The sequence below is a fragment of the Lissotriton helveticus genome, chromosome 3_1, assembly GCF_964261635.1.
Source record: "Lissotriton helveticus chromosome 3_1, aLisHel1.1, whole genome shotgun sequence".
Classification (NCBI taxonomy): domain Eukaryota; kingdom Metazoa; phylum Chordata; class Amphibia; order Caudata; family Salamandridae; genus Lissotriton; species Lissotriton helveticus.
The window spans coordinates 753,893,708-753,919,238 of NC_136061.1; the positions used below are offsets into that span (position 1 = coordinate 753,893,708).

The following is a 25,531-nucleotide window of genomic DNA, read 5'->3' on the forward strand; positions in this document are numbered from 1 at the left end:
AACTTTGGCGTCGTTTGATGAATCTTCATGAAATTTTCCAAACTAATTCTTTGTTCATATCAGCTGCTATATTGAAAGTTTGGGCGTGATTCGTCAAGGGGGGAAAGAGATAAAAGGGCATTCCCAAAACATGTTTCCTCCATGTTAATTTCCATAGGAAACTTTAGACAAGGCTACAGGTTGAAAGGGTGAACGGAATTACCCCAAATTTGGCAGGGAGAAGGGTCTTGGTCTAGAAAGCACGCTTTTGTTTATTTGGTGTTCTGGAGAAATATCAAAATATACAGGTATCGATATTTGGGAATTCTGTTATATGATTGGCTGAGGCCTTTACGAGCATGAGCTTGCTGCTTATTGGCTGCGCTTGGTTGCAACTAGGAAGTGTTGACCGCCATTTTGTGTTTCCGTTGAAGCTAGTAAGGGGAAAAAAGGGCAAAAAAAGTAGGAAAGCGGAGAGTAGGAGCACTGTAACGTCTGTGGGGTGTTTAGGGTGTGCTATACAGGGAGTGTGAAGTGAAATATTTACCCGTACCGGTGTGAAAGTGCTGTTTTGCCCATAGTGAGATGGTGCTGAGGTGAGGTGTCGGTATAGTCAGAGTAGAAAGCTTGTATTCAAACCGTGAGATGAGTGCTGTAAACTGATGTGCTCTGGGCGCTGTAGCGTACTGGCCAAAGCGAAGTATTTACGCCTGCCGGTGTAAAAGTGCTGTTTTGCTCAATGTGAGATGGTGTTGAGGTGAAGGGCCGGTACACTCGGGGTTGAAAGCATGCGCCTAAACCATGAGCTGAGTGCTGTAAACTGATGTGCTTTGGGCGCTGTAGCATACTGGGCGCTGTAGCATAGGTGTGTAGGTTGTGTTAGTATGCGTTTACAGTATAGTGGGAGTGGGAGGCAAACTACTCACTGGTACCGGTCTGAAGACTCGGGGATGAAACCGTGAGCCTAAGCCATAAGCTGATTGCTGTAAATGATGTGCTGTGGGCGCTGTAGTATAGGCCGCTGTAGCATACCTGTGTAAGTAGTGTTAGTATGCGTTTATACTATACAGGGAGTGGGATGTGAACTACCGGTCTGAAGACTCAAATGCAGTGTTTTAGCATGCAGGCATAAAGAAATAATTGAGAAGAATATAATGCAGAATGTTGCAATACCACAGAAGACAAATGGTGAAATCTGGTGTGCCTAAGAAAGTGGCTGTGTGTAATAAAGCGATGGAGTTTGAAAGTTATATAAATAGTGACTTTATTTAAGTGACATAAATGGACCCACTGGTGCAAGAGCTAAGGTATCCAGCTGAGGCAAACTCTAACCTGTTCTGCTGGATTCAAACGTAATTACAAAAAGGGGGTGGTGATGGACAGAGTATCTGAGTTAATCAGAACACTCCTACCCAGTCAACAGATCAGGGCTTGATCCATCACCGTTTTTTTAGCTCACTGCACCATCCCAGTTCAGAACCTGGCTATATGCAAATTAGTCTGTCCCTGGCCCAGTGCATCATGGGAACAGGGCAGACCAAACTACCAAGCCAATTCTTCACTGGAAAGGAAACAAGCTTCCGGGGACCGGTTTCTGGCATTACAGCCGTCTTCGGCCCGGCTTGCTTGAATCCTGATGGTGCAATGAGCAAGGGACTCATGTCTGAGTATTTTCCTAAATTCAAAAACTTTGTCCATCACCACCCCTTGTTGTTAAATATGGATTCAAACGTAAGCTCCTGTATCAGTGTATTCTACATTACATGTTACAGTTCCAAGTGACATAAACAATACCTATTAGACTTGAATGACTCTAAATTCTATAAGGAAAATAAAGGTAGGATACGATTACCACATGTATCCTTTAAGAAAACAAAGAAGAAAAAAAAGAAATTGCAAAATGTAATCATCAAACTTTTTAGGTACCCTCGTACTGCTTTTTTGTAACACAACATTATCAACAGTAGAACAGTCAGCAATCTCTTGTACAGTAGATTCAATCTGGTGCGTGTCAGAATTGGTAATAGTTCTACCCACATTGGAACTTTAAGGAGGAATACAAACATTGTGCTTCTGAGAAGCACATTCGGTACCCTTCTGGTCAAACCATAAATTATTGTCTTCAGCGGTTTAAAAAAAACATTCTTGTGCAGAGAGCTAAGGCATTGAGCTCAGGCAAACTCCAACTACTTCTGCTGTATTCAAACCGAAGCTCCTGCCACAGTGAATTCAACATTACATGTTACAATTCCATGTGACATGAACAATAGCTATTAGACATGAATGACTAAATTGTATAATGAAAATAAAGGTAGGATACGATTACCACACTGTGGCAACCAGTTCCTAAACAATGTCATGTTTTTTGGTCTTGATCGCCAGCCTGTGAGCACAGGTTGAGGAAGAGTAAATTTGTGTGAAAGGGCTTTGTGAATAAGAGGCAGGCACAGAGACGTTTGCCCAAAGAATAGACATGGTTTCAAAATGGATGTCGGGTTTAGGCTAATTTAGCAAGGAAATAGCGTATTTGCATCACCAAACCTTGGTTAGAGTGGAGACGTAAAGGGCAATAATGAAAACAGAGATGAAATGCCTGAGCATACTTAGAAAGTTATTATATGAAAGTAGTAAAATTGAAGTGTATTAAAAAAAATTCAAGGAAAAAAGTAAAAAAAGAAGGCAAAAATCGATTCAAGAATAACGTGAGTTTCTTACAAGTCTTGGAGATTCCAGTCCGGAATTTCTTCAGCGGCTTGAGATGCATAATGTTCCAAAAGTTCATTGTTGCCATCGTGTGAGAAAAGCGAAGCAATCCAATTCATATCCTCAAAGGCACAGTAATGTTCCTCGAATGTTGGAGCGGCAATTTGAATTGGCAGGCAATCTGCGATGTTGTCAAAGGTCGCACATTACAGGAGATCTTTCGCAGCTGTGCAGAAATCCCATTCCACCACGATATCTTTTTGAGTTGCATCCGCCATTTCTCCAGTGCCGGAACAATCAAGTTCATGGTGTCAAAGATACTCCATTACCTGCTGGATATCGGGAGCGATTGTTGAGATGTTGGCAAGGCATAGATCCATTCGCCAGTCGAATTGGCAAGTTTTGCAATAAAAATACGGTTGCACGCAGATTGCATATGTGTAAATAAATGTTGTGTTGTAGCTGGCTCCAATAATAGATAGAGGCAGGCAGCCAAAAAGTAGTTCCATTTTTTCACGGTATTGATGTAGCTTTGCGTAGAGGCGTATTTTGCCGGACATGGCTGTTATCATAGTATACGCTGCCATTTTTTAAAAGCAAAAATAGTAGTAGGATGGCCGCAAACAGAGCAAGAATTATGGGCACTGTTCCTGTTATTCCAGAGATGATCGAATTAATGAAGTCTGGTATTATACCAAAAACAGTTTGAACGGCTGTGAGAAGGAGATCATGTTAAAAAAGTGTGCCAGACCTTGAGTGTGAGATGTGTTGAAAATTGTGTAATAATTCACAAACTGTAATGGGAGGTTCGTATTTAAAAGGGACTGTATTTTACTTGAAGTTTGTGCTATCTGCAATCGATACATTTCTTTTGCAGACGTGAGGGACACTTCTGTTCTGAACAAAAGCGCTTTCAGTTTGGTTAGTTTAATGAAATCTGTTTTCAAAGTAGGGATTGAAGGCCAAGTTAAAGTTTGGGAGTTACTTTGTGTGGGTGGGAATAGACATTGCCACAGGAAGTTACTTGGTTTGAAACAGTAAGGACATACGGTATGCCAGCTCACATTCCGTAGGAGTGAATGTTATTGGGAATCAGATAACTGCCGTTATAAAGCTGTGTGAATGTTGGTCTAATTGTGGGAGTTGGCGTGCTTTTGAGAAAACACGCAAGATTGGTGGCTTTAAGCTTAGAAGCATCGTGCAGTTGGACATTCTTGGATAGTATTGAATGACTGCCATTGTTGTCGCTGTTTTCACCTGTGAGAAAAAACTTCTGTATGCTCTTTAAGACGGCGATATGTAAATGGGAGAAACCACTGCTCGTGTATAAACATGCTACCTTGTATAATCACATACAACATGACAAACAGCATGTACACCTAGCAGACAAAACACACTATGTACTGTGGGAACCGTGGCTAGCCATGTACACAAACCAAACATGACATGGCACCTCTGTTACACAATGCAGAATGCGGGGAGATATGGGTGCAAAGTATGTGCGAAGGTGGCAAGTGATTCTCGATTATAAAAGTATACAATGCAAAGTGTTGAGGGGATGTGCCGGTGAGACTTGAGTATGCAGATCATAGACATGTACTTGTCAACATACACTGATGAGGTAATGAATGAAGTGGATAGTGGGCGCTACCATGATAGTACAGTCAGTAGGGAAGATTACGAAAACGTAGTGCGTACGTGCCCCCTCCCCCCCCCCAAATCTTTAGCGTAGTGGGCTGACTCGGCGTACGCAAGGCTAGCGTAGGGCTATGAATAAAAGGCACGTTTCTCAGGGTGTGGTTCTCTTACGGAATGGCGAACGTGTCTGCCAGGTATGCGCAGCTTACACCGCCACGAGGTTGCCCACGTGAGCGAAGGTGGCTGCGGGAATGATGCTCTCAGCGTGCTGGTACTGAGAAACCTTCTTGGCCCCTGCGACGCATATATGCCACACAGCTCACCTTTCGACACCACCATATGTGAAAGAGGGCCCACCTTGTGCCGGCCGAAGCTCCTGGGCCGAGGTCTGCGAGCTCAGAAGGCTCCTGAGATCAACGCTGGCTATTGCGACACAGGCACACAGCGCCCAGCATGAGGCCTAGCAGCGTGGAGTGGTCTCTATACTACACACAGTAGTCAAACAGGTACCAACAGTAGAACGGTGTCTTGATCCCACAATGGACGATGTTAGAACTGCATCTGAGAGTGGAGATGAAGGTACTCCCTTTGACCAAGTGCAAGCAACTCTAGGTCCCAACAGTGGAACGGTGTCTTGATCCCACAATGAATGATGTTAGAACTGCATCTGAGAGTGGAGATGAAGGTACCCCCTTCGACCAGGTGCAACCAACTCTAGGTCCCAACAGTGGAACGGTGTCTTGATCCCACAATGGACGATGTCCGATATTACCTGCTGCTTGCTTTTCACAGAACTCCCTCCGTTGAGGTGCATCAGACTCTGTGCTTCCATAGCTAACTGCTGTACAGGATTATTGGGCTTGGTCTACAGTACTCGCTGGACTACACCGTGGTATAGCAGGTCCGAACAGTGAAATGGGGTCTTGATTCTATGATTGAGGATGTCAGAAGTTAAAATCTGTGATGATTTCTGTGTAGCCCCCTCCGACCAGGTGCAACCAACTCTAGATCCCAACAGTGGAACGGTGTCTTTATCCCACAATGGACGATGTTAGAACTGCATCCGAGAGTGGAGATGAAGGTACTCCCTTCGACCAGGTGCAACAAACTCTAGGTCCCAACAGTGGAACGGTGTCTTGATCCCACAATCGACGATGTCCAATATTACCTGTTACTTGGTTTTCATAGAACTCCCTCCGTTGATGTGCATAAGACTTTGTGCTTGCGTAGCTAACTGTTGCACATGATTATTGTGCTTGGTTGACACCAGTCGGTGGAGTACCCCGCGGTACAGCAGGTCTGAACAGTGAAACAGGGTCTTGATTCTATGATTGAGGATGTCAGAAGTTAAAGTCTGTGATGATTTCTGTGTATCACCTCCGATCAGGTGCAACCAACTCTAGGTCCCTACAGTGGAACGGTGTCTTGATTCCACAATGGACGATGTCCGATATTACATGCTGCTTGGTTTTCATAGAACTCCCTCCGTTGAGGTGCATCAGACTCTGTGCTTGCTTTGCTAACTGTTGCACATGATTATTGTGCTTGATTGACACCAGTCGGCGGATACACCGCGGTACAGCAGGTCGGAACAGTGAAACGGGGTCTTGATTCTATGATTGAGGATGTCAGAAGTTAAAGTCTGTGATGATTTCTGTGTACCCCCTCCGATCTGGTGCAACCAACTCCATGCTTTTGAATTCAACTGTATGTGGCTGTGAGACGTTAATGAATACTGCTTCTGGCCTACACTCCGGTCAGCAGGGCTCCAATTCAGATCGAGTGGTGATTGTTTAATTACAGAATCCAGTAGTCAACACAATATCCTTTTAGTATACTTGCTTGAAGACATTTTTTTAGATGACTTATAGGTTTACTACAATGACCAAATTCATCTTGCAAGTCCAAAGGAACCCTGAATAGTCTACACTGAGGACAGCAGAAATTGCAATTCGAATTGTTTTGATTTATTTATTGCAGACTTTTCTGTAATTTATGTTGTTGTATTTTGTGAAGAGGAAGTGAGAAAAAGTATGAATTGTTGTTTGTGTGAGTACTGCCTTCAATTAACACTGCAGACAGCAGTGTTCACAATTCAGATCGAGTCGCTATTGTAGATGACGCAGTCCTGTAGGAAAAGACATTGCACCAGTGCGCACTGTCTGCAGCATGCATACGTATCAGTACAACCTCCGCACATGCTTTTTATTTGCTTTGTTTATGACCAACTGGGCAGCTTAAGTCCAAGTTACGTAGCTGTGGGCCCTTGGTGACCACTCTCTCTGGCCTACACCGCAGACAGAAGTGTTCGCAATTCAGATCTAGTGGTGATTGTTTAATTACAGAATCCTGTAGTCAAGTAACTACGTCTTTTGAAATATACACAATATCCTTTAAGTATACTTTTTTAGATGACTTATAGGTTTATTACAATGACCATATTTATCTGCAAAGGAACACTGAATAGTCTACATTGTGGACAGCAGAAATTGCAATTCAAATTGTTTTGATTTATTTATTGGAGAGTTTTCTGCAATTTATCTTGTATTTTGTGAAGAGGAAGTGAGTCTGTGTGAGTACTGCCTTCAATTAACTCTGCAGATAGCAGTGTTCACAATTCAGATCGAGTCGGTATTGTAGATGAGGTAGCCTTGCAGGAAAAGACATTGCTGCAGTGCGCTGTGTCCGCACCACGCATGCGTATTATCGCAGGTTCCGCACACGCTTTTTGTTGCTTCGCGTATGACAAACTGGGCAGCTCAAGTCCACGTTACGTAGCTGTGGGCCCTTGCTGACCGCTCTCTCTAGTCTACACTGCAGACACCAATGTTCACAATTCAGATTGAGTCGCTATTGCAGATAATGCTGTGTTGATAGCAAAAGATATTACTCCTAGTACGGCCCGCCTCCAGCACGCATCATCGCTGGTTGTGCACATGCTGAATGCTTTTTATGTGGCTATCTGAGTGTACTAGAACTGATGGACCCTTTATGATACAATCTTTTTGTGTATTATTTCAGATCTATTGATTGTGTCTCAGTATACCACATACGATAGAATATTTTTCTGAATTATTTCACATCTACTGTCCCTACCTTACTGCAGCACAAATTATTGATTCTTTTATTATTGGATGTCTGTGTGTGATCAAATGATTACTGTTGTAGTTGATGATAGCAGCAACCATTCCCTGATGGCTGGTTTACACTCATTCCACTCGCATCCACCACAGTCATCACTGGATATGTGACCCGGTAATAAAAAGGTGTCGAGCGCACGTGCCTGTACCCACTTCCACTATCCATCTGTGTCTGTGTGCTCATCATTATCTATGCTTGATACTGCCCCTGCAAAAACTACAGTTGATGGAAGAGATTAAAAACTTGGCTGTTCCCATATTAAATTCTGCCATAGCCATCATCTGTTCAGTTAAGCGCCGAGACACCCCTGGGTAGTTGTGCGCTCTAAAAATTGCCAAAACATAAACATAAACATAAACATGGACAGAATGCAGAACAATGTCATACATTCACCCCAGTACAGAGATCTGGGCCTAATTCCATCGTTTTTATGCTCACCACACCAACCCAGTTCAGACATGGCCATATGCAAATCAGCTTTGACCCTGTGCCTCATGGGAACAGTCCAGCCCGAACTGCCAAGCCATGTCCTCCGTGGACCGGAATCAATCAACCTAGGACCGGTTTCTGGCTTTCAGCCGTCATCAGCCAGGATAGCTTGACTCCAGTGGTGTGGAGAGCACGGGACTCATGTCTGAGCATACCCGTCCCACTCGGGGTGACAAATGCAAAAACAACACTTGATGGACAGAATGCAGAACAATGTCATACATTCACCTCAGTACAGAGATCTGGGCCTAAATCCATTGTTTGTTTGCTCACTACTCCAATCCAGTTCAGACATGGCCATATGCAAATCAGCCTTGACCCTGTGGCCGTATTACATTACATTTTGCTGTGGACAGCTTATGCAACCATGTTACCTCTGGTAGTGGGGAAAACTTTGGTTATGTAACTTTTAGGTGCATGGCTATCACAGGTGGAAGGCTACAGACAATGAATATTGATAAAGATGGTGGTTGCATGTTGTTTGTAGTATAAGATATGTGTACATAGCAGAAAGTTTCAAAAAAGCTCTCTAAGCGGAAGGGGGGAGTCTCATCAAATGTTGTAGAGAGAATGACTAAAATGGCGTTCTCCAACTGCTAAAATGGGAAATGTTATGAACTAATCAAATGCTTTTTTTTAAGGTCACATGGCAATCGCACACTCAGCGCTCAAGGAGACTGCACCCGACGCGATTTTGAGACAATATATTTACTATAATATATGTTTATTACAGTTAGAAATATATAAATGTCTAAAATATTTTAGATTATCGCTTGCTCGCATATATAGTTTAAAGTTATTGACATATACTTTTGATACCAAAAAAATGAGGGAATGGCGTACCTGGCGCGACACCATACGTCTATGATGTAAGACAGGGCCTGGCAGCGGGCACTCGTCGCATACGCAACGTGCAGCGGGTGCGATCCCATACGTTCATGATGTAATGTGGGGCTTGGTACTGAGTACTCGTCGCATACCAAACTAGCAGCTTGCACAATCTCATATGCATATGTTGTTACGCGGGACGCAGTGCCACGACCCCGTCGGTTACGAAATGCGAATCATTTCGATATGGTGGATAGGATTCGCGTGCTGATGGAGCTTGGTAGACTACCAGTACAGGACTTTAGTTTTCTCAACAAATAAAGAAAAAATGATACACATATTTTTGGGGGAAGATATAAAATATTAAATAATTTTACAAGTTAAAAAAGCATAATAGAGTTCCAAAATATGGTAAAAAAAATAGAAAAAATATAGGTTTTATAAATATTAAAATATGAAATTAACATTTAAAAAACCTCTGACTGACAAAGTTTAGGTGAGGGAACCATGCAACCATAGGTCGGAGGTTCCGAACACCTGATTACGATCGACCGCACATGGAGCGGTCGCAAACTCCCATTTCTCTGTGGGAGCTTGTGCAACGGACAAGAACCGCCCGCCGCATAAGCTCCCATTGAGAAATGGGAGTTTGTGAAAATCCCTGAACCATGTGGGGATTTTCAGGCCCGTATTTGAAGGGCCAGGGGGAAAGAGGGTCTCGCTAGGTGCCCCCAATGTCAATTTCCGATAGCCATTCCATGTCGGAAAGGCCGACATGGAAAGGCTGTCAGAAACCGATATCATAATCCTGACTGACACAATCTGATGAGATTGTATTGGTTGGTCCTTCCAACTGCAGCCTCCAACCGCACACATCCTAATTTGTTGGTTGGACTGCAGCAGTAGATGCGGTTCGGACCAACAAACTGTTGGTTGCGGTCCGAACCACATCCTAATAAGGCCCTATATAATGAATCAACCACAGCAGGGATAATTAATTGAAGTCACAATGATCCTCATTCCAAAGAGTGGTTAGGAACATAAGTCACCAAAAACTTCAGACCAACCTCCCTAATATTAAGAGCAAACTTCTTGTCTACAAAATATTATACTGTGCCTCTCTGAAGCAGACAAGACAAACCTTCATAAAGGGAAGAATATCAGCTTACAACAACAGGGTTCTCACTAATATCAGAGATGTTGCAGGGAATAAATAAGAAGAAATATGGTGCTGAATAGTATTAGATGCTGAAAAAGCCTTTAATTTGATCGAATGGAAACACTTGTTTTATTCATTAAAATAGCATGGACATTTGGCTGAATACAAACAAACTTTGGCCACTCCCCACTCCTCCCCACAGTGTACATAGTAACTGCTGCTTCTAGAAAGTAGCGTTCACCAGACTGATGAGGCACCTCAACCAAAGTATCTTAACAGCCTGAGATTCATGCAGTCTTTGTGACAGACCCACATGGAGACCGCAGCAATAGCATCAACACAGGAACCTATCTTTGAGGTCAAAGATAAAGCGGTGGTCATTTCCTGGTGGGACATGTTGTGTTGTGATTAGGATAATAATGCCCTAAAGCACAGTATCATCCTAGTCCCACAGCTTAGAAAGTGGACTGCACTTCTGATATAGACTTCTAACAGCAGAATCCTCACCTTTTGAAACCTCAAGATGTCAGACTGGATTTGGAAACTTTTACACAGCAATTGCCTCCAGCGCAGTCAGGTGTTCTTGTGCAACATCGTGTAACCACGTGCTGCTCCGTCTCATTTGGACGTGACCTTGGGATCAGAATATATGTATCCTGCTTGCGCTGATGTTAGTTCCTTTCTTTCTACACCAACTGACACTGATCCAGAGCTCCAATTGTCATTCAAAATCTTTGGCAATTCTCATAAAAACAATCTGGTGTACCCATTGGGGTTTAAACCATGCATGACATGTAACAAGCAAATGTTGGTTATGGCTTCACACAATGTTTGCTTGTGATGTCTTTGTTCCAGCCTTGACTCGAAGTGATGTTCGGCATACACCAAGATGAACAAAAAGGCTATACATGACAATGAGACAAAGCTTGCAGTTGGGGATATGAGGAGATTGAAGATTGGTGTTCGTCAATGTTTATGGCATGGCAGTGGCCAGGACTCACTCTCCTTCACAAGGTCTTTGTGGGCACAGTCAAATAAAGCCAAACGCAGGAATAAGAAACATGAACATCAAAACATGGCTCTCCTGCATCACGCCACTAGTGCCATTCAGAGTTGCATGACGCACCTAACCACTCTAGACAAAGTAGTTCCACTATTACGGGGTTGACTATGGCGTTGTTTCCATTTTGACTTCCAACTGATCAGGTTTTGATGCAGGATCAGCTTTAACAGCTGAAAAAAGCTATGGACTTTGTCTTTGGTGCTGTTTCTGACCTTTCTGATACACCTTGGCTCCACAGATCTGAGGGGGCCTCCAGATGCTCCAACATTCATGGATTCATCTTCGAAACAAACTGTGCCTCTGGGCCTCATTTTGATGCTGTTAACCATGGTCTTGGGTACATCAAACTTGGGTCCAATGATGCTTTTGGCTCCATCCTCGATGCTACTCCTTACATCGTAACTAAGCCATCAAACGCCATTGGCCTAGTTACTAATGCTGATTCAGACATCACTGATGCTGATTGTGGATCCGATCATGCTTTGTGATTCTGAGGCCAATTCTAAGAAAATAGAGGCTTATGTGAAAAATGTATTTTCTTCAGCTATTTTAGCCATAAGATCTGTGAATAAGTCCTGTTTATTAAGAAGATACTGCAAAAAACGGATCACTGACATAATATCGACGACACAAATATCGAGATACACAAATATCGAGTCAAAAATATCGATTGACAAAATATCGACTCCCTATCTTCAAACAGGTAAGTACCAAAATATCGACTCCAAAATATCGACTTACAAAAATATAGACTGTCAAAATATCGATTTTTTAAAATGTCTTAAAAGTAAGTTAAAACTAATATAGTAATAAATATATTTAATATAAACTTAGAAATAATTATTAAAAAAATATAATTTTAATAAATAATTTATATAATTAAAAAAATTATATCACCAAAAATTACACACACACATATATATATATATATATATATATATATATATATATATATATTTAAACATATTATTAAATAAACATATATAACATTTTAGAAAATGTTTAAAATTTATTGTTACAACTATAGTGAGTTCAACATTAGCAAAAGTGTTGGATAGCGTAGAGGTAAAATTTACTACTCCCACTCCAGTGGGTGCAACAGTAGGGAAAGCGCTGGATAGCGTAGAGGTTAAAATTACTATTCCCACTCCAGGGATGTATGACGTTACAACGCATACTTTTACAACGCCTACCATTACAACAAAACTTTTACAACGCAAAAACTTTTACAAAGCATACATTTACAACGCAAGATTTTACAACGCATATACCTTTACAACGCATACCATTACAACATAAGTATTGGTAAGTATATAATAATTTTTTGAATATAAATTAATAAAAAATATTATAATATAATTTAATATAATTTAATTTTATTAAATAAATGTAATTTAAATGTAATTTTACTTTATTTTTACAAAGTACCCCTGTACCCCAAAAACCCAAAACTGACCCTGAACCCTAAAAATACCCCTTTACCCATAAACTGAAAACTGACCCTGAACCCTAAAAATACCCCTTTACCCGAAAACTGAAAACTGACCCTGAACCCTAAAAATACCCCTTTACCCAAAAACTGAAAACTGACCCTGAACCCTAAAAATACCCCTTTACCTACAAACTGAAAACTGACCCTGAACCCTAAAAATACCCCTTTACCCCAAAAACTGAAAACTGACCCTGAACCCTAAAAATACCCCTTTACCCAAAAACTGAAAACTGACCCTGAACCCTAAAAATACCCCTTTACCTACAAACTGAAAACTGACCCTGAACCCTAAAAATACCCCTTTACCCCAAAAACTGAAAACTGACCCTGAACCCTAAAAATACCCCTTTACCCAAAAACTTAAAACTGACCCTGAACCCTAAAAATACCCCTTTACCCAAAAACTGAAAACTGACCCTGAACCCTAAAAATACCCCTTTACCCAAAAACTGAAAACTGACCCTGAACCCTAAAAATACCCCTTTACCTACAAACTGAAAACTGACCCTGAACCCTAAAAATACCCCTTTACCCCAAAAACTGAAAACTGACCCTGAACCCTAAAAATACCCCTTTACCCAAAAACTGAAAACTGACCCTGAACCCTAAAAATACCCCTTTACCCAAAAACTGAAAACTGACCCTGAACCCTAAAATTAAAATATTTATCAATTAATCAATTATAATTAATTACCAATTATATTTTAATTAATTACCAATTAATAATTAATTAACAATTAATTTTTAAAAAATATCAATAAATAAATTAACATATTTAATTAATTATAATTAAATTACTTCCCACCCTATTCCCCTATAAACCCACAACCCGCTACAGAAAATAAATTACTAAAATTAAAATATTTATCAATTAATCAATTATAATTAATTACCAATTATATTTTAATTAATTACCAATTAATAATTAATTAACAATTAATTCTAAATTATTATCAATAAATAAATTAACATATTTAATTAATTATAATTAAATTACTTCCCACCCTATTCCCCTATAAACCCACAACCCGCTACAGAAAATAAATTACTAAAATTAAAATATTCATCAATTAATCAATTATAATTAATTACCAATTATATTTTAATTAATTACCAATTAATAATTAATTAACAATTAATTCTAAATATATATCAATAAATAAATTAACATATTTAATTAATTAGAATTAAATTACTTCCCACCCTATTCCCCTATAAACCCACAACCCGCTACAGACTTATATTACACAAAAAATAAAAATTATTATTAACTTACCTTAAATTCGATATTTTTGTTGTCTATATTATGTCTAGTCGATATTATGTCCATTCTATATTTTTGATTCGATATTATGTCCATTCTATTCGATATTAATTTTCTCTAGTCGATATTTTTGTTGTCTATATTATGTCTAGTCGATATTTTGTCCATTCTATATTTTTTACTCGATATTCTGTCCAGTCGAAATAATTGACTCGATATTATGACTGTACACCGCAAAAAACACAGTTGATGGACAGAATGTAGAACAATGTCATACATTCACCCCAGTACAAGGATCTGGGCCTAAATCCATCGTTTTTTTGCACTCCACACCACCCTGGGTTAGACACTGGCTATATGCAAATCAGCTCTGACCCTGTGCCTCATGGGAACAGTCCAGTCCGAACTACCAAGCCATGTCTTTCCCAGACCAGAATCAAGCATCCAAGGACCGGTTTCTCGCTATCAGCCTTCATTCAGCCTAGATAGCTTGACTCCAGTGGTGTGGAGAGCCTGGGACTCACGTCTGAGCATACCCAGCCCACTCGGGGTGAAAATTGCAAAAAACACAGTTGATGGACAGAATGTAGAACAATGTCATACATTCACCCCAGTACAAGGATCTGGGCCTAAATCCATCGTTTTTTTGCACTCCACACCACCCTGGGTTAGACACTGGCTATATGCAAATCAGCTCTGACCCAGTGCCTCATGGGAACAGTCCAGTCCGAACTACCAAGCCATGTCTTTCCCAGACCAGAATCAAGCATCCAAGGACCGGTTTCTGGCTATCAGCCTTCATTCAGCCTAGATAGCTTGACTCCAGTGGTGTGGAGAGCCTGGGACTCACGTCTGAGCATACCCAGCCCACTCGGGGTGAAAATTGCAAAAAACACAGTTGATGGACAGAATGTAGAACAATGTCATACATTCACCCCAGTACAAGGATCTGGGCCTAAATCCATCGTTTTTTTGCACTCCACACCACCCTGGGTTAGACACTGGCTATATGCAAATCAGCTCTGACCCTGTGCCTCATGGGAACAGTCCAGTCCGAACTACCAAGCCATGTCTTTCCCAGACCAGAATCAAGCATCCAAGGACCGGTTTCTGGCTATCAGCCTTCATTCAGCCTAGATAGCTTGACTCCTGTGGTGTGGAGAGCCTGGGACTCACGTCTGAGCATACCCAGCCCACTCGGGGTGAAAATTGCAAAAAACACAGTTGATGGACAGAATGTAGAACAATGTCATACATTCACCCCAGTACAAGGATCTGGGCCTAAATCCATCGTTTTTTTGCACTCCACACCACCCTGGGTTAGACACTGGCTATATGCAAATCAGCTCTGACCCTGTGCCTAATGGGAACAGTCCAGTCCGAACTACCAAGCCATGTCTTTCTCAGACCAGAATCAAGCATCCAAGGACCGGTTTCTGGCTATCAGCCTTCATTCAGCCTAGATAGCTTGACTCCAGTGGTGTGGAGAGCCTGGGACTCACGTCTGAGCATACCCAGCCCACTCGGGGTGAAAATTGCAAAAAACACAGTTGATGGACAGAATGTAGAACAATGTCATACATTCACCCCAGTACAAGGATCTGGGCCTAAATCCATCGTTTCTTTGCACTCCACACCACCCTGGGTTAGACACTGGCTATATGCAAATCAGCTCTGACCCTGTGCCTCATGGGAACAGTCCAGTCCGAACTACCAAGCCATGTCTTTCCCAGACCAGAATCAAGCATCCAAGGACCGGTTTCTGGCTATCAGCCTTCATTCAGCCTAGATAGCTTGACTCCAGTGGTGTGGAGAGCCTGGGACTCACGTCTGAGCATACCCAGCCCACTCGGGGTGAAAATTGCAAAAAACACAGTTGATGGACAGAATGTAGAACAATGTCATACATTCACCCCAGTACAAGGATCTGGGCCTAAATCCATCGTTTTTTTGCACTCCACACCACCCTGGGTTAGACACTGGCTATATGCAAATCAGCTCTGACCCTGTGCCTCATGGGAACAGTCCAGTCCGAACTACCAAGCCATGTCTTTCCCAGACCAGAATCAAGCATCCAAGGACCGGTTTCTGGCTATCAGCCTTCATTCAGCCTAGATAGCTTGACTCCAGTGGTGTGGAGAGCCTGGGACTCACGTCTGAGCATACCCAGCCCACTCGGGGTGAAAATTGCAAAAAACACAGTTGATGGACAGAATGTAGAACAATGTCATACATTCACCCCAGTACAAGGATCTGGGCCTAAATCCATCGTTTTTTTGCACTCCACACCACCCTGGGTTAGACACTGGCTATATGCAAATCAGCTCTGACCCTGTGCCTCATGGGAACAGTCCAGTCCGAACTACCAAGCCATGTCTTTCCCAGACCAGAATCAAGCATCCAAGGACCGGTTTCTGGCTATCAGCCTTCATTCAGCCTAGATAGCTTGACTCCAGTGGTGTGGAGAGCCTGGGACTCACGTCTGAGCATACCCAGCCCACTCGGGGTGAAAATTGCAAAAAACACAGTTGATGGACAGAATGTAGAACAATTTATTTATTTATTTATTTATTTCAGGTTTGTATGGCGCTGTGAATCGATTCCCGAAGGAATATCTCCGCGCCTTTGGCCACAACCAGAGAACAGAAAAGACTCGTCAACATTTTAATGAAATCGGCAGGAGATCAGTCAGTTAGAGATTTGAAGAGGAATGTTTTAAGCTTTTTCCTAAAAGGGAAATGTTCCCTACATACTCTGATTTCCTTTGGGAGTAGGTTCCACAGCTTTGGACCTGCTACTGATAGGGCTCTTCCCCCCTTTCTTGCCTTCATGGCCGTAGGAACACATAATAGTTCCTGATCTCCCGAGCTCAGGAATCTGGACGGTACATAGGGGATAAATTTCTCAGTGAGGTAACCGGGACCAGTTCCAGTCAAGCATTTGTGGATGACGCAGCAGATCTTAAACATCACCCTCTGCTTAACCGGAAGCCAGTGCAATGTCATACATTCACCCCAGTACAAGGATCTGGGCCTAAATCCATCGTTTTTTTGCACTCCACACCACCCTGGGTTAGACACTGGCTATATGCAAATCAGCTCTGACCCTGTGCCTCATGGGAACAGTCCAGTCCGAACTACCAAGCCATGTCTTTCCCAGACCAGAATCAAGCATCCAAGGACCGGTTTCTGGCTATCAGCCTTCATTCATCCTAGATAGCTTGACTCCAGTGGTGTGGAGAGCCTGGGACTCACGTCTGAGCATACCCAGCCCACTCGGGGTGAAAATTGCAAAAAACACAGTTGATGGACAGAATGTAGAACAATGTCATACATTCACCCCAGTACAAGGATCTGGGCCTAAATCCATCGTTTTTTTGCACTCCACACCACCCTGTGTTAGACACTGGCTATATGCAAATCAGCTCTGACCCTGTGCCTCATGGGAACAGTCCAGTCCGAACTACCAAGCCATGTCTTTCCCAGACCAGAATCAAGCATCCAAGGACCGGTTTCTGGCTATCAGCCTTCATTCAGCCTAGATAGCTTGACTCCAGTGGTGTGGAGAGCCTGGGACTCACGTCTGAGCATACCCAGCCCACTCGGGGTGAAAATTGCAAAAAACACAGTTGATGGACAGAATGTAGAACAATGTCATACATTCACCCCAGTACAAGGATCTGGGCCTAAATCCATCGTTTTTTTGCACTCCACACCACCCTGGGTTAGACACTGGCTATATGCAAATCAGCTCTGACCCTGTGCCTCATGGGAACAGTCCAGTCCGAACTACCAAGCCATGTCTTTCCCAGACCAGAATCAAGCATCCAAGGACCGGTTTCTGGCTTTTCCTCGAAACCGGTCCGGTCCTCGGATGCTTGATTCCGTTCTGGGAAGGACATGGCTTTTGTAGTTCGGACTGGACTGTTCCCATGGGGCAACAGGGTCAGAGCTGATTTGCATATCGCCATTGTCTAACCCAGGGTGGTGTGGAGTGCAAAAAAACGATGGATTTGGGCCCAGATCTTTTGACTGGGGGAGTGTGTGACATTGATCCACATTCAGTCCATCACTTGTTGTTTTTGCAATTGCCGCCCTAAGTGCGCTGGGGATGCCCAGACGTGGGTCCCAGGCACTCCACACCACTTGGAGTCAAGCTAGCCGGGCTGAAGAGAGGTGTTACCTCGAAACCGGTCCGGTCCTCGGATGCTTGATTCCGTTCTGGGAAGGACATGGCTTTTGTAGTTCGGACTGGACTGTTCCCATGGGGCAACAGGGTCAGAGCTGATTTGCATATCGCCATTGTCTAACCCAGGGTGGTGTGGAGTGCAAAAAAACGATGGATTTGGGCCCAGATCTTTTGACTGGGGGAGTGTGTGACATTGATCCACATTCAGTCCATCACTTGTTGTTTTTGCAATTGCCGCCCTAAGTGCGCTGGGGATGCCCAGACGTGGGTCCCAGGCACTCCACACCACTTGGAGTCAAGCTAGCCGGGCTGAAGAGAGGTGTTACCTCGAAACCGGTCCGGTCCTCGGATGCTTGATTCCGTTCTGGGAAGGACATGGCTTTTGTAGTTCGGACTGGACTGTTCCCATGGGGCAACAGGGTCAGAGCTGATTTGCATATCGCCATTGTCTAACCCAGGGTGGTGTGGAGTGCAAAAAAACGATGGATTTGGGCCCAGATCTTTTGACTGGGGGAGTGTGTGACATTGATCCACATTCAGTCCATCACTTGTTGTTTTTGCAATTGCCGCCCTAAGTGCGCTGGGGATGCCCAGACGTGGGTCCCAGGCACTCCACACCACTTGGAGTCAAACTAGCCGGGCTGAAGAGAGGTGTTACCTCGAAACCGGTCCGGTCCTCGGATGCTTGATTCCGTTCTGGGAAGGACATGGCTTTTGTAGTTCGGACTGGACTGTTCCCATGGGGCAACAGGGTCAGAGCTGATTTGCATATCGCCATTGTCTAACCCAGGGTGGTGTGGAGTGCAAAAAAACGATGGATTTGGGCCCAGATCTTTTGACTGGGGGAGTGTGTGACATTGATCCACATTCAGTCCATCACTTGTTGTTTTTGCAATTGCCGCCCTAAGTGCGCTGGGGATGCCCAGACGTGGGTCCCAGGCACTCCACACCACTTGGAGTCAAGCTAGCCGGGCTGAAGAGAGGTGTTACCTCGAAACCGGTCCGGTCCTCGGATGCTTGATTCCGTTCTGGGAAGGACATGGCTTTTGTAGTTCGGACTGGACTGTTCCCATGGGGCAACAGGGTCAGAGCTGATTTGCATATCGCCATTGTCTAACCCAGGGTGGTGTGGAGTGCAAAAAAACGATGGATTTGGGCCCAGATCTTTTGACTGGGGGAGTGTGTGACATTGATCCACATTCAGTCCATCACTTGTTGTTTTTGCTATTAAGAAGATACTCTCATGCTTTTGTGAGACAGTGTATCAGCTATATTAGCTGATGTTCAGGAGGACACTCGAAAAATATTACAATGTTTGGTTGCTGATTGCCAAGATGCAGCCAAATTTTCTATTAAGTCAGGCCTTGGCTCGACTGATAGTTTGAGTAGTACACATGTGGTTGTTGGTGCCATGCATGGATATGTTCAACTGCTATTCCCATGGATGTTCAACATTCATAGATGGAAATGCCTGTTGATGGTTTCAGGCTTTTCATCGAAAAAGCAGCTTTAGCCCTGGAATTATTTAACAGTGACACCACAGCCTGCTCTCATTGTTTGGTGCCTACAGTTTGTGAGCGCCCATATCAAAAGTGCCCTTTTTGAGGATTTGGAAGGGGTTAGCTTCAGAGACAGAGGCAGTATTAACGTCTGTTGCAGAGAGCCACCCATCCATCTAGAGCCCATAATCATGGACCAGGAGGTAAACACTCAGCACCCCACGGGCAACGTTCTATCCAGCTCGCAGTCCTTCCTTCTACAACCACTTCAAAGTTTCTCTTGTTTAACCTTGGTGTCCCACAATCATCTGGTAAGAAGTTATATCACCTACTCCTTTTATGGAGGGAGGAGCATGACATCTGACCAATGGGTGATCCACCATTACCACATCTTTCAAATGCTCACTTGTCAATTCTCCAGGGATACATATATTTTTTATATTGTGAGACTGTGGTGATCTTTAACTACGTGTTTTTACATCTACACCATTTTGTGCTCTCGTTTTGTGCCTGCTTGAAGCTTCAGAGTATGATGTTTTGATTTCTTCTCAGCATAGAACAAAACTGCCTTGCCTGGAACAGAATGTGTGGAATGTGGGTTTGAAAATGTGAGAGAGGAATGTACTTCTCTGTCTTAACTCAAAACACGGAGGACTGGCCAGCTTCCGTCTTGACCTTGGAACAGACCAGTACGGTCAGCTTTGGTTTTGAAACAGATGCAGGGAGGGGGAATTTCTAGACGTCTCTCTTCGTGTTTGTAAAGGTTTTAAAGATAGGAAGTTTTTGCGCTCCTACAGAAGCTCACTCGTGAGGTGGATGCATGGTCACGAGAAAGATTTGCTGTCTCATTGAGACTTCTAGACGACTGAAAGAGCTTCCCAGTTGAGCTGACCAGAATGTTGTGCTGTCCTCAATGGTGATGCATTAGTTATAAGTTTCATTGCTCTGTGACGTTTTCATGTTGAGTATATATGCTCTTTATTATATGTGAGTCTTACATTTGACAGTGCTTGTTTCTTGCATTGGACATCCATTATTATTATCTGCTTATGTTTTTCTCCCTTATAATTGACTTGTGAATGTTCCATTATTATTTGAACTTGTGAGTGTTTTATTATTGTTTGCTTGTGCACACATATATATACATATGTATGTTGCCTTGCTTGACATCTGGGAATGTTTTTCTGCTAGAGTGTTGCAATAATAAAACCCCATGCTTTATTTTGAAACTGCCTTTTGATTTGCCTCATCTGGTGAGTGTGGAGCCTATTTTCCAGGTGGTTTTACTTGTTTTACTGAGTGCCTCTCCTTGGGAGTGCTGAATTTCTTTTATTTGGGAGTGTAAAGCATGACATTTTGGTAACAGGAGTGGGGTAGGATTTTTAAAATTGAAAAGGGAAAAATGTTTTCCAAAATGCAGTGTTTTCAGTTGCAGATTCACAAATGCCAACTGAGCTATTGGGGTGGGAGATGTCTCTTATGCATGTTTAACAGACAAGGGGCAAGCACAGATATTTAAATGTTTGCAGCAAGTTTCCTTTGAAGAGGAAAAAGAGCTTAGCAATTCAGAAAGAAAAGGTTGGATTCTTTTGAGTGCTTTTTGTACCATGTATGAAAAATGTGTGCAGTTAGAAAAAGAATGTGATCAAATACAACAGCAGTAAGTTGAAGTTAAAAAGAATTCTGATATATTAATGTGTGAAAACAAATCATTAAGAGATAAACTGGAAACACCAGAGAGTGCAAAGGTGAAATGCCATGTGTGTGATGCAGTGTAAATTACCAGACTTTTCAGGTAGCTAGAATGAGTCAGGAGAAAGAATGTTGTTCAACGAAAGCTGCAGGTTAATTCACAATGTCCACAGGAGGTTTTAATGAATTCTCTGGAGGACTTTACTCTGCAAGAGGTTAATGGCATTTTGGACAGATTTCAACAGAAACCAGGAGAGCATCGGTAATGTAGATTGTGTGTTTGTTTGATTTAGGAGCCTCTGAAGTGATGTTAAACCAAGGAAATGCAGCACAGTTTTGTACGCTTAGCGTTGACTCTGCTGTACAGGAACATTTTAGGAATTTTAGAGAAGATAATCAAATCAGCATGTTACAATTAGTGGTTTCTGGGTGCAGTCTCAAGTCAGACTGGTCAGTAAATGACTAACCTTGCTTTATATTGAGGGATGCTACGCAGAGACTTAAGGGAGAGATGATGAAAAATGCTATTTTAAAACATGATTCTAAGTGGGAAGAGTATATGCAATGTGCTTTTCAATCAGCAAAAGAGGCTATACAATATGTTTTAGATGTGTGGCCAATACAGGAAGGAGACATTAAGTTATATGTGACAGTGCCGGGGCAGTATGGAAATTGAAGTAGTGGGAAAAACAAGGAAAGAAAAGGGTGCTCCTGGGCTTTAGGACTAAAACTTTGCCAGATGCTGGAGAGTGGTATAATCCATTTGAAAAACAGTTGTTTTTGTGTTATTGTGCTCTGATACACACTGGGCAAATACAGTTGTATTTGTGCTATTGTGCTCTGATAGACATGGGACAGATACAGTTGCTTTTGGGTTGCAATGCTCGGATAGACACTAGGCATATGACAAAAAGGCACAATGTCATTTGGAGACTTGAAATTCCTCTAATGCTATGGGTGGTGAGTTCCCCTAAGTCGCACAGATCAGGGCATGCCCAAGAAGAAAATGTGATCAAATTGAAGTGGTACATACAGGCAGAAACTGCAGTGTTGCATGAGCAGATGGTGCAAGTTCCAGTGGAAAATACAGAGGTGTTAAATGATGTGTCTAAGCTACAGGAGTCCCCTGTGAGGTTGGGTAAGGAGTTGTGGCAAGAAATCTGGGAAATGTTACCACAATGTGCAGTCACTGTGCATCATGTGGATGCCCATTGTCCCATAACTTCACTAAAAAGCTGTTTAAAAAAACAAAAATCTGGCAGGCAGGAGTGACAACACAGGATTCTGTTTATGGTGGGAATGGCTAAGTGGGCACACCAAAAATGTGGACACCTGGGAGAGAAAGCCACTAACAGGTGGGCAAAGAATAAAGGGATGCATATCCCCCTACACATGAGTAGAACTGTGATTCCTATTGGTCAGTGTGCAGAACACAGACCAGTCCCACAGGTGGTGAAGGGCCAGTTGGAGAGAGGAAAAGTACCAGCACAGATATGCCCAAATGATCGAGGGTATGCTTATTGAGCAGCGTATGGAGGGATAGTGAGGAAGGGAACAGCCCCAGCCCTTCTTACTGTGTGAGAGGAAGGAGGGGTTGGCTCCATAAACAAGAACCCACAGGCCAAAGTATGGGTAGAATCCTCAAATCATTCCCCAGAACCAACAGAGCTCATTGCAGGTGGAAAAGACAAAACTTTTTCTTTGGATCCAAATCAGAAAAAGGAGACCATGTGCTCTCTGAAAAACTTTATTTGCAAGAAGAGTTATACTTGTTTCTTTCCTAGATCATACTGCGGAATGTTGGTGTCTTGGATGTCCCTATAAACAACAGGGGAAAGGAGGGCCCAAGGGGATGTTTAAAGACCCAGCACTGCTACAACCCCATAATTTTACCAGTAAACAAACATAGAGTAGCAATGGGTCATGAACTAACCATCTCTTTGATGTCCCGCCTTAAGTGTTGGTACCTGTATCTGAGTGGGACCGTGAGGGACTGGAAGTCCCCTGCCCCCCCCAACTTCAAAGCTACCACCTGACACTGCAGGCTGACACCTTGGCTGATGCTTTTTGCCAAAACAACAAAATGATATAACACATACTGTTTTCTACAGGTTGCATTTAAATGTGCTCAAATGAAAATGAAATATGACTTCAGCTGGATGATGAAAGTGGTGATTCCAACCGTACTTTTAAATGACAAATGTGAAAGGATATCATTTTAAATATAACAGGAGGGCCGTGTACATTCACACGGTTAGGACTGATACATTGCATACCCAGAGTCAAGAGAAACTGTTCAGTTTGATGAAGGTGGTGTTTTATTATTCTGAGATTCAGTTATTGTTTTAGACAGTAACAATGATCATGTATATGTGTGTTTTATGAAATTACATGCTGTTTCTTATGTTGGCCGAATTCTGTAGGCTTAATATGTATTTCTCCCTGCAGCTCTCAAGTCAGGTTTGCTAGTAGAATTCATGTGTATGCAGAACCTTTTCTTTCTTATGTTTCAGGTGGAGAAATGCATCTTTGTTAGTTACTGAAATGTCTGTTTTAGAAGTTTCGCTTAGAGAGGTACATTGAACTGCGATGCTGATAATGTGGAATAGTGTTCTTTCCTACCGGAGCGAGCCTGGGAATCAAGGTCATCGAGCCGAGGCCTGGGAGCATTGCTGCCAAAAAGAAAGTTACCCGTTTGAGGTGTCTTGTGTGGATGGGGGGATGCTGCATAGTATTATGGGATTTCTCGTACCAGTTCTGTATTGGAGTTAGGGACAGACTCCAGTAACTTCTACCTTGCCTTGAGAAGAGAGCGCATCTTAGAACAAGCTCTGTAGCATTAAGCTACTTGACCCATTCAATGTGAATGGTCTTCTAAGGAAGCCTGCATGAGCTGACATCTTTTCAGAACTTGCTTGGGAAATGCTAAGTAGGGATGTCAAATTAGAGATAGTGTAGGGACAGACTAATGCTTTTTATCTACTAACCTCCGATGAAGGGGACTATTGACATCGGTGTGGTCATATTCTGTGTCCTGATTCTGGAAGTGGCTATTCTGTGTATGCTGCATCGTCTTAACTTCACCCGTAGATTTGGCTTTGTATTAGCTCCAATGTATTTCTCTAACCTCGTTTTGAGGTGTTTGTATGTCTAGCTGTTCTTGGCGTTGTAATAAACGTACTTAAATTTGGATCAGAGCCTGTGATTCTTCGGAGTCATGGCTCATTGGAAGTGTAATGTATAATTAGCTAACACTATTTTTCCTCTCCTCCACACTTTCAAGCAGGCTTTCAAGCACACAAAAAGAGACGTCGGCCAGGGGTTCCAGAGTAAGTCTAGAATGTGGAACCCAGCTTCTTCACATTGAGCCATTCTGACTTTTGAAATGGCTTACATTACCACATTTTTAGTTAGTATGTCCATCTTATATTCACTAATATTAGATCACATGCTGAAACGTGTATTAAAAATTTGTATTGTGTGGTATTACATCTTCTTTCCAATTAAAAATCCCAAACGGAGAGAAACAAGTAGGAAATTGTGCAGAGCATGGACAGAGACTGTGACCTTACTCGTTTCAGGTTCCAGAAGCTACACCGTCTCATCACGTCTTGCAGCTTAAATTAGCCAGTTTGTTTTTCTTCTCAGTGGAACAAAGATTAACAAACACACTTAAGCCTATTTGGACTTAAAATTACTTGTAAAGGGGCAGGAAGATTGGCTTGAATTATGAAGGCATCCACCTCTGCTTGCTTTTGTCGTTCTTGAAGTCAGAGGTCACTGAAAATAGGAAACCCTTGTTACATTTATATGCCTATATTTATTTGTAAAGTATAACATACATAATAAACAATGTATACTTTCCTGTTTAAGGGATATGTGGTAGAAATATATCTCAATATTAAGGTGTTTACAAGAAAATAACACAGTTTACTAATTACCTGTCGTGACTTTTTCCTTTTTGGTCAATCTCAGAATCAGGAACAGTAAAACTCACGCTCTCCCCTTCCTGCAGTATTAGAAAATGGAACATGTCAGTGCAAGCTCTGAAATATGTATCCACTGTTAAACAAAACTATGCAGATAACATTCAGAATTATGATACACTTGTGCAAATTAAAACGTTGCTGCCATTCACGTGCTTATTTAACAGATGACATACATCATCGGTCTCACGTCCTGCCACTTTCTTGTTCCAGCCTAGCATTTACGGATGATTGTTTCACAGAGTGCACTATACTTTACTCACACTGGAACACAGTTAATGGACTTACTAATCAGCTGGTTAGTGTGAAGCTCACTCGGTCTCTGAGAGTGCTGTGATATGGCAAAACACTCAAACCCCTCTTCTTAATTGTCCCAAACGCCAATAGGCAGTCCATAAAGTTTTTATTTA

General features: G+C 42.5%; 1 protein-coding gene across 1 annotated transcript in view; it reads right to left on the reverse strand.

The window, feature by feature from the left end:
• Positions 1-25,531, reverse strand: part of LOC144824736 (uncharacterized) — a 283,602-nt gene that overhangs the window by 5,384 nt on the left and 252,687 nt on the right. The window contains exon 7 of the mRNA XM_078683749.1: positions 25,077-25,144. Within this exon, the coding sequence (XP_078539875.1) occupies positions 25,077-25,144 (68 nt within the window). The remainder of the gene's footprint in view (positions 1-25,076; positions 25,145-25,531) is intronic.